The sequence below is a fragment of the Juglans regia genome, chromosome 7 (genome assembly GCF_001411555.2).
Source record: "Juglans regia cultivar Chandler chromosome 7, Walnut 2.0, whole genome shotgun sequence".
Taxonomy (NCBI): domain Eukaryota; kingdom Viridiplantae; phylum Streptophyta; class Magnoliopsida; order Fagales; family Juglandaceae; genus Juglans; species Juglans regia.
Window position 1 is genome coordinate 29,535,420 of NC_049907.1, and position 10,727 is coordinate 29,546,146.

The 10,727-nt window shown below is 38.0% G+C and overlaps 1 protein-coding gene across 1 annotated transcript; it reads right to left on the minus strand.

Annotated features, from left to right (window-relative positions):
- Window positions 1-1,349: 1,349 nt before the first annotated feature.
- On the minus strand, window positions 1,350-7,156 carry LOC108987582. Its single transcript, XM_018960513.1, has 2 exons — window positions 1,841-7,156; window positions 1,350-1,394 (listed from the first exon to the last, which is right to left on the minus strand). The coding sequence occupies exons 1-2, from the start codon at window positions 7,154-7,156 to the stop codon at window positions 1,350-1,352; spliced, it is 5,361 nt and encodes a 1,786-aa protein (XP_018816058.1).
- Between the last annotated feature and the right edge of the window lie 3,571 nt (window positions 7,157-10,727).

Genomic DNA, 10,727 nt, shown 5'->3' on the forward strand with positions numbered 1-10,727 from the left:
ACCGAACCATTATGAGATTCTACCAAGTAGGGGAAGTACTAACATTGACCTAGGGTTTTTCTTCAAGGCACGAGTCTATGAGGCTTGAGGTAAGGGAAGGGCCACAAAGTGAGAAAAGAAACCCTAGAATTGAATAGGATTAAAACCTAGAACAACACGTGTTTGGTTTGAAGTATTGTTGATTTCGATAAGTCTAATGATTGAAACATTGACTTTTAGCTTGCTTGATCATCAAAAAATAATACTTTCGAAGCTTTGTAAGTTAGCATCTAACTTACTACTGGATAATGTATTTATGTCATGTGTAAACTTTACATTTGATGTTCAAATTGGATTATGGAATTGTTACTTGTCACATGCTATGGTTTATATCTTATACGTGCATGCTATGCTCAAATGTTGCTTATTGATTCAAATGACATGTTTGAAGTTATGAGAAATGGTGTATGCTTTGTTGAGCTTCCATATGTTATACCCAAGTATACGTTTCTACATGTTCTAATTCTTTCAAGTTGTAAAAGTAGAGTACTCTTTGTGTGTGGCATAAGTACGTGAAATTGTTGCATGAAAGTTATATAGTCACATGTCACATGATTTTCGAGTTGTACATTAAAGAAATTGTTTTGTTACGACCCCAAATGCTAGGATGAAGGAATATTCTAGTGGAATTACTCTGTCCATTCTAGAGTGCTTAAATCGGATTGGTAACCTTTGGGTTGACGAATCATAGTCAACGTATTTCGAATAAGTTCTTTTTAAAGGATTTCAGAGCAAAGTAGCACCTAACGCTAATGGGTGCAACACATTGAAAATGTGATGAAGGCAAATTGCGAACTACCGTATCATATGGTCTCTGACGTACTCACACCCCGTTAAGAGGGCTGACAATATAATGCGGTCACTAGCAAGGAGCCCACGATGCATCGGGGAGCCGTGAGGTGTCTACCCACATTGTTATATGGATTAATGGTTATAAGTGATTGATATGAATTGAAAAATGATATTCTTACATAGTTATTTTGTCACTCTGTTACATGATAATTATTGCGAAAAAAACACATACAAGAATGAAATAAGTTTTTGGTCAAATTCATGTCCATGCATTCATACTCATAGTTTGCCTATACATGCTTATATTATCTTCTTGTATGTTATTGGTTTAACTTGCTGAGATTTCTTGAAATCTCACTATGCTAGTTTCCACTACCATTCTCCTGGAACGGTAGAAGTTGTGATAGGTTTAGGTAAAAGTGATAGGAAAATGAAAGGGGGAAGATCCCCCACGAACTAAGGAGGCTCCTAAGAGTCCACAATGCTCTGCGGAGCCAACATTAGTAGAAAGACTAGAGTCAGTCGAGAACTTCATCTGTGAAGTGCTTAAGCTTTTTGTGGACCTGCAAAAGATCATAGAAACGGATAAGGGTAAATAGGACAATGATATTTTGATGGCAACGGTTGTGGTTTAAACCCTCATTTTGTATTTTGAGAGTCTCTGAACAAGTACTTTTGGGATTAATAGTTTTCTTTATTTGGTACCATACTTCAATTGCTCAATCTTTACTTAGATTTGAACTTTTTCTGCTATGATTATTGCATTTTGTTAGAAACATGCTAGGTATATTTCATGTTAATTTTCATGAATGAGGGATGTGTATCATTGAGTTGCATATCTTGACATTTCAGTCTCCATCCAATCCCAAGTGGGGTCGGGGGGTCACATATGCCAATTATTTTTTTTTTTTGAAATCAATGGTCATATTCGTATTGCTTCACCAAACGGTTACACAAGTTCCTTACAAATGATATGCTCAATACAATTTGGAAAGTTTTCAAGGGAAACCAAATCTTCAACACTATTGAGGGCATCTTTGGCCAGCACGTGAGCTGCCATGTTAGCTTCCCTTCTTATGTGACCAATGCTCCAGCCAGGTAAGGACTTCAATATAGCTTTGGCATCTTCGATTATAAGACCACCCTGGCTCCAATCCTTGACAGGCTTTTGCATCTGTTTGACTACCTGTAGTGAATCCCCTTCAAGCACTATATTAGTAAATCCCGTATCCTTGCAAAAGATGATAGCCATCAGCATTGCATAAGCTTCGGCTTTAAACGGGGAGACACTTATAAATCTTCTTGCTCTGATAGTACCTAAGACCATGCCTTGACTGTCTCTGATAATGGCACCGATTCCTAGCACACCCAAAGACACATTTATAGCAGCATCCCAGTTAATTTTGTACTTGCCATCAGGAGGCTTTTTCCAAGAAAGCTTATCTTCAGGGCAGAGATTCACCCCAAGAGGATTAACCTGGTTCTTTGCAACTTTGAACAGTCTTGTGTCTTCATAGGCCTTATGGAGGATAGAGTTAGGGTGTCTTAATTCCTTGCCGTGCACTACCTCATTTCTTCTGTGCCATAGAAGTCTTGTAATTGAGCCTGCCACCTGAAGTTCTGCTTTTGGTAGTTTTTCACTTAGCTGGTCCCATACTTCTCGAAACAAATCATGTTGCATTGCCATTTTCATTACCTTGATACTGACTTGGCCCCATACATCTTGAGCAGCACTACAGCCCCATAAAACATGACCTGTTGTTTCCTCTTCTAGTTGACAGATTGGGCATAAATTGCACTCTCTCAATTTTCTCTGCTTCAGGTTTGCAAAAGTGGGAATAGCTTCGTTACAAGCCCTCCAAAGGAACATTCTAACAGCATTGGGAACCTGCAATTGCCACAAGGATTTCCATGTGCTACTGAGTACATGAACTCTCGAGGGTCCTGCTACTTGTCTTTCCAGGATTTCTCGACGTAGATGATAGGCACTCCTTACAGAGAAAAGGCCATTTCTGGTTCCCTCCCAAGCTAATTTATCCTCTCTATTTCCCAAGCTGATAGGGATAGAATTGATGAGCTCAATCTCCTGCTGGGAGAATAAGCTTTGAAGTAAAGGACCGTTCCATTGTTTTTTATCTGGGATAAATAGATATGCCACCCGTTCCAGCCTTGAGTCCCTGTGTGTGGATGAGAGTAAAGCAATCTTTGGAACCCATCTAGCCTCCCAAATCTTGACTTTATGGCCATTTCCAATTCTCCAGATGAGGCCCTCTTTAAGTAGTTCCAGACCTGCCATCATGCTCCTCCAGACCAGAGATGGTCTACTTCCCACTTTGGCCTCTAACAAGTTTGATGAAGGGAAGTATTTCTGCTTAAGAATTTGGGCAGAAAGTGAGTTTGGGTTGTGGAGGATGCTCCATCCTTGTTTTGCCAAGAGGGCAAGGTTGAAACTGCTGAAGCTTCGAAAACCCAAACCACCTTGGCCTTTACCTCTACTCAAGCTACTCCATTTCACCCATTGAATTTTGGATTGCCCCTCAGTAGAACCCCACCAGAACTTTCTGCATAGTTGGTCCAGCCTTTTGGTGATGGATTGGGGGAGGCGAAAAATGCCCATAGCATAAGTGGGAATGGCCTGCAACACTGACTTGAGTAAAATTTCTTTACCTGCTGCTGAGAGGCAAGTTGTCTTCCAATTTGTAATCTTTGCCCAAGCTTTGTCAATAAGGTTATGAAAGGCAGCTGTTTTGGCTCTGCCAACCATGGAGGGGAGGCCCAGGTATTTTTCAAACGAGCATGAGGATCTGACCCCTGCAATACTCAATATGATTTTCTGGTTTTCAAGAGGAGTGTTCTTGCTGAAGAAGATAGAAGACTTTTCCTTATTAAGAACCTGCCCAGAAGCATTTTCATAGATGCTAAGGATTCTCATCAAATTACTCCACTCAAGAGAGTTAGATTTACAAAAAATTAAGCTGTCATCAGCAAAGAAAAGGTGGCTGACCCTTTGGGGGCCTTTACCCATGGGAACACTCGAGATGCTGCCAATGAGATCAGCCTTCTGAATCATGGCTGAGAGAGCTTCACCACAGAGGATAAAAAGGTAGGGAGATAAAGGATCCCCCTGCCTTAAACCTCTCGAAGGCTTGAAGGGGGTTTGGGCCTCACCATTTAGCAAAATGGAGTATGAAGCTGAGGAGATACAGTTCAGTACGATAGAAATCCATGCCTGATCAAAACCCAATCTGCTCATGACAGAAGAGAGGAACTTCCACTCCACTCGATCGTAGGCTTTGCTAATATCTAGTTTGAGAGCCATGAAGCCAGATTTACTCTTCATTCTAGTAGCCATGGTGTGAAGGGTTTCATAGGCCACCACTATGTTGTTAGAGATTGCTCTACCTGGCACAAAGGCACTTTGATTCAATGAAATTATGTCAGGTAAAACAAGCTTCATTCTGTTGGAGACCATTTTAGCAACAATTTTATAAATGACATTGCATAAGCTTATAGGTCTATAATCATGGACTCTCTTTGGCTCTTTAACCTTAGGAATGAGGGTGATGAATGTCTCATTAACCCCCTCCAACGAGCCTCCACTATTTAATATGTTCAGTGCAAACCTGCATACTTCCTTTCCAAGAATGTCCCAATGGGATTGGTAGAATAAGGCTGGAAAGCCATCAGGGCCTGGGGAACCCATACCCTTCATTTGAAATACAGCTACCTTGACCTCTTCTTCTGTGAACTTCTGTAGAAGCAATTCATTCATCACAGGTGAGACTTTTGGAGACACATCCTCGAGGCACCCTTCTATGTTGTAAGGGTTTGAGCTGGTAAACAGATCCGAGAAGAAACTTGTAAAGACATTCCCAATCTCTTCCTTTTCAGTAATAACACAGTTATTATGATCTAACACTTGGGAGATCTTGTTAGTTTTCCTTCTTTGGGTGGCATGGAGGTGGAAGAATTTTGTGTTTTTATCCCCATTTTGTAACCAGTGTTGCTTGGCCCTCTGTTTCCATTTGAGATCATCTTCTACAAGAGCAGTTTCTAATTCCTTTTGCAACTGTTGGATTGCCTCCACTTGGTTTCCTTGGTTTGAATCCTGCATTTCCTCTAATCTTTTCATTTTGGCTGTAATAGCTTTTGGGGTTCTCATGTTATCAGAAACATTCCACTTCTTTAAAGCAAGACTACACTTCTTAAGTCTTCTATTCATACCTACAGCACCTTCACTTCCCATTGCCATCTCGTTCCAAGCCCTCTTGATTATATTTGAGCATTCAGCCTTCAGATTCCAAGCAGCTTCAAATCTGAAAAGGAAAGGCTTTCCTTGGTTTATAACCTCTTTTGTGCTTACTCGAATGAGAAGTGGGGAGTGGTCAGAGTTCATTGCAGGGAGGACTTGGCAGCATGAATCATTAAACCTATTGAGCCAAGAAGGATTAGCCAATCCTCTATCAAGTTTTTCTTTTGTAAAATCTCTACCTCTTCTATTATTGGACCAGGTAAATTTTGAGCCTCGGGTCAGAAACTGTTTCAAGGAGCATTCCATTATGACCTCTCTAAATTTTTCCATCTGTCTGTAAGGTCTTGTACCACCTCCAGATTTTTCATTTAGGCAGGTTATTTCATTAAAATCACCGCAGCATAACCAAGCCACTTGATTCTCAAGTTTGATAAGTTTCAAAAGATCCCAGCTCATATCCCTTTTAGCAGTTTCAGGATGGCCATAAAAACCAGTTAGCAGCCATGGATTACGGTCACAACCCTCTTTGACATAGGCACTTATGTGCCATCTTGAGTAGTTATAGATCGAGATGTCCAAGGTCCTCTTCCACATCAAGGCCAGCCCTCCACTACTGCCTCTACTATCCACTGCCATGCAGGAGTCAAAATGCAAAATTTTACTAAGTTCTTCAATTCTATTTTTAGAACATTTAGTTTCCATAAAAAACAACATGTTGGGGGACTTGTCCTTAATTAGAAGATTAAGGATGTTAACTGTCCGAGGGTTCCCAAGCCCTCGGCAGTTCCAGCTTATGCAAATCATGGTTGTTGGTGGTGGCTGCCAAGCAGCCACCACCAACTTGTCAGGTTTACCCTCGACACATGCATCCATGTTTTTGTGTTTTTTGCTTGGGTTTCCATTCGACACAGATAAAAGCTCAGGTTCAACTTGCCTTTTGGTGCCACTATGGACCTTGCCTCCAGGGGAAGAGAGAAGGGTAACTTGGGGGGATTTACCTCGAGCTCTATGTTTCCAAGAGGGTTTCCGGGCTACTTTAGACAATTCCTGGATTTGCTGGTTGAAAAAGCTATCCATCGAACTGATATGACCAGCCAGGGAGCTCCCTGGAGAAGCCAGGTCCAACTTGGTGTTGATGTCTAGCTTTGGGATTGACTTTGTAGCTTGATTAGACTCAACATTACCCAGCGCCTCATCCTCTAGACTGACACATTCCTGCTTTGGTAAAGACATTTTACAAGTCTCCATCGGACCAGGGAAAGGGGAAGTGTGTTTGTGATCATTTTGGACCACTGTCACCCAGTGTCCTTTCTGCTCCTCAACTCTACTTTTTTCCTCCCATGACCTGGTCCCTTCATCTCTGGCATAGTGCCTAGCTTCCTGAGTTTCCATTGTTGCCCTTGCCTCTGAGTTTCCCGCCTCCTGGCTGTGTTGGGCTTGATGGTTCTTGGTACCACCATACCGATGAGTATCCGCATCATAACCCTTCAAAGGGTTAGCCCTGAGCCAAGGGCCATACTGATTGTTTGCTTCCAACTTGTTGTAACGCGTAGAACCAGCACACTGCTTTGAATGTAATATGGAACCACATTCAAAGCAGAAAGAAGGGAGTCTTTCATACTTGAATGGGATCCATTTCTGAGACCTATCAACTGTTAATAATCTTCCTCGGATCAGTGGTTTGGTGATGTCCACCTCCACCTTGGCCCTTAAGATACTGCCCCATCCGCATCCCCCGTCATCTGTTTCCACCGCAAGGACCCTTTCCATCCCCGAGAACAGCATCAGACCAATTTCTTTTGACATGCATGCCAATGGCATGTTGTGGGCTTGCACCCAGAACAGCTCTCTCTCGAACTTTATGTCCTTCAGAGGGACTTCTCCATCTACCTCTTGTAAGCAAATCAATGCTCTATCAAAGGACCATGGACGTCCCGCCAGAACTTTTTCTTTATCACGATCATATTGGAACTCCACCAGCATCCTGTTGACTCCCACGTCCTTAAACTGGATCCAGCCTTCTGGTCTCCAAATCTTTGACATGGTAGATTTGAATGCCTGTCGATTGACCATCCTGTCCGCATTGATCAGCATAAGGAGACAACGTTTACCTTTTTCTATGAGTTGTTCTAAGTCGTCCTTCTCCACTTTAACTGAGTCAGCCTCTTTGTCTGTTAGTGAAAAAGCTTCCCAATGCTTTTGTAACTCTTCCTCAATCACTACTGAAACTCTTCGGACCAAGTCCAAGAGGTACCTCTTTGCTGCAGCAAAGACACCCCTCACCTCAGAGAGAGAGGACCCCACTTCACAATTAGCTTTAATTTTATGAAAGTTTGCTACATATGCCAATTATTGAGTTTGTTTGTTTGAAAAAACAAGAGTTGATCTAAAGATTTTTTGGGCAATAATATGTAATACAATGTGATGAAAGTGAGATTGGAATATAATATATAATATTATTTCTGAAGATTTGGTATGATTATCTCGGTAGCAAAAGAAAACATTTTTGTATTACGTATTACTTTAAAATTAACAAAGCAAAAGATGAAAAGGTCCAACTCAGAAGCAGAGGCGATGGCCTAAAACTTTGCAGCTAGCTACATCTTTATGAGGTGGAAGTGGAATCTGATTCCAAGTTGATTTGTTTATGGTGGCAAAATGATTCTGAGTTTATCTGGCCAGTGAAGGATGCATGGGATCAAGCAAAGTCCTTTGCTAACCTCATGTTTATTCATGTACATCATGCGTACTATGAAGTCAACCAGGTGGCAGATGGACTAGCAAAAATTGAAAGGGCAATCAACTGATATCTTGGAACTCCATGACCTTTCTTGCGAATTTAAAGGGTTGTTGAGATTTGACAAATTGGCCTTCCGTATTTGCATTGTAAGTGATGATGACTGTTAGTGGGGAATTTGTGTAATCCCCAACGATTTGAGTAATGTTACGTACAGTCCTAGAGTTTGCAAGCACCACATAATTGTTTTGAAAAAGAGTGAAATCTATCTTTAAAAAATTAATTTATTTTCATGGGAGTCTCATATTTATTCATTTTTTTCAAAAAGATTGCGTGGGACTTGCGCATTCCACGACTGCAAATATCATTTCTCATATGGATGACGTGGTACTTCTAATTTATTGTAACATACCGCAACTAGGGGTGAGCATCGGGCGGTCTGGACCGGACCTGACTGAGGTTGGTCTCGGTCCGAATTTTATAGGATTGAGTTCATTTGGTCTGGTCCACGGTTTAGGGGTTTTTCAGACCGGACTGGACCGAATGTAAATAATATTTATATTTTATAATTTATATATATAATTAATTATATAATTTTCATCTAACCTAATCATATCACTAACTAATATATAATTATACTATATTATAATTATAAATTAAGTATAGACTATAGTTATACAGTTATACTATACTAATATTACTAATATATAGCTATACTATATTACTAATAGTCTAATACTTTATACTAATACTATTATATAGTTATACTAATCATGATTCATAATAACTAATCACTATAGGTCTATAACTATATATATTTACTATTTAGTATCAATGTATTAATATATTCTTTAATGTATTACTAATACTATTAAGTATTAAGAGTTATAGTATAAATTATAATATATGTATAATTTATAAATCTTTAATAGTATGTATAATTAAATATTTTATGCTTATTTATAATAGTATGTTAAGTATGTATTTTCTCAATTATGGATGTAATATGTATGGATAATTAAATTATTTATGCTTATTGCTTCATATACAAAATGTTAAAAGTTGTATATGGCTCAAATTCAATGGCTCATTATGCATTAACATACTTTAAGTTAGTAATAAAGTAATAATTAACATCATCAATATAATTATAACTAAATTGAATCATTATAGTCTATAACTATAATTATAAATTATAACTAAATCACTATAAGTCTAGAGGTCTACTGTCTATATATAGTATTAAATTATTAATATCACTATGAGTCTATGAGACTATGACCATATATTATTATATAGTATTAATATCACTATTAAATTATTAACATAGTATATAGTAATAATAGTATTAGTAATAATTTATATCTATGTATTATTATATAATATATAGTATTAGTATCACTAAATCATTATAATATATATATACACACACTATAAGTCTATATATAGTAGTAACAGTAACACTATAGTCTATAATAGTATAATATATAGTATCAGTATATATTAATATATCATAAGAGTTATAGGATTATAGCATAATGTACGTATAATTGTATAGTATTAATATCACTATAAGTTATAACTATATATACCTAATAGGCTTATAGGCTAATACAATGATTTATTAATCATATTACAAATTTATTGTTTTCTTTTATCATTGTATTTTTTAAGATCAAGTTTTTTTTTAGTATTTTTAGCTAAAAAAATGTATAAAATTTGAAGTGGATCGAAAATAATTGAAATTTAGCAAAAAAAAAAAAAAATCAAATTTAGATGAGTTGAATAGCCAATTTGGAACATGTCCAGACCGAATGGACCGGACCGGTCCTATATATACTTGGTCCGGTCCAGGGTGGAAATCTCTAGACCGAATAGGTCCGATCTAATCCACAAAACTGCCTAAGACCGGACTGGACCGGACCGATATCACCCCTGACCACAACATTAAAAGTACTTGTTAAACATTCATTTTTTATAACATGACATATTAGAATAGGTTGAGAATACCACATGTTTGTATTACGAGGCTAATTATTAAGTGCTTCCTATCCTGTCATGGAATGTCATTTCAATTAATATGGTACTTAAATAAGAAATTTTAATTACATGTCATATAGTGATAGGAAGAGAGCACCACGTTATCCGCACTCCAGGAGTATTTAATAATTGAGAAATTATAAGTATACCGACATTGTTGATGCAATTTCTCGGTGGATTTTCTTGGTGGCCCTTGCATTGTCCTTGATAATTTTCTTATGCAAGTGCAACTGCAGTTTAACAGATCCATGAAAAAAATAGTTGTTCCCTAGCTTGAACAAACCGTCATGGAGGATGGAAATTTTGAGAAAATCATCAAAAACTCAATAAAGAATCTCAACTTAATAAAAACGCACTTCAAGCTTTTGAGCAAGGCCCAAAACCTAAACTTGTAGAAGAAGTAGCCACGAGAGATCAGCCATCTTCTGCTCTGATTACTGGGGTTATCCATCAACATCAAGTTTAAGCTTATCAAGTAATGGAAGAAACAATTTAACAAGAAATGGTTTTTTCAGCTTGAGATGGATTATTTAAAGCTAAAGAGTGTTTCAAAACATGAATATCCTAGGTCGGGGCTTTTTTTTTTTTTTTTTTTTTTTCGTGCTGGCCAAAATTCTAATAAAAGTAAGTGTAGAATCATTGAAGCTAAGGGAGTTACTTGATTTGGTCTTTTAATTTTGTATATAAGCGCGAAAAGAAGATTAAGTGTTACGGAGCAAAGAAAATTAGATGTTTTAGACGATTGAAACCCCAAATGGTCTAATATTTATTGATGTAACATTTCAAATATTAAATTTATCATCATTTAATGTATGAAAGGATTGACATGGCTCAAAGTTTGTCCACCAACAAAGATTATTTGGCAAA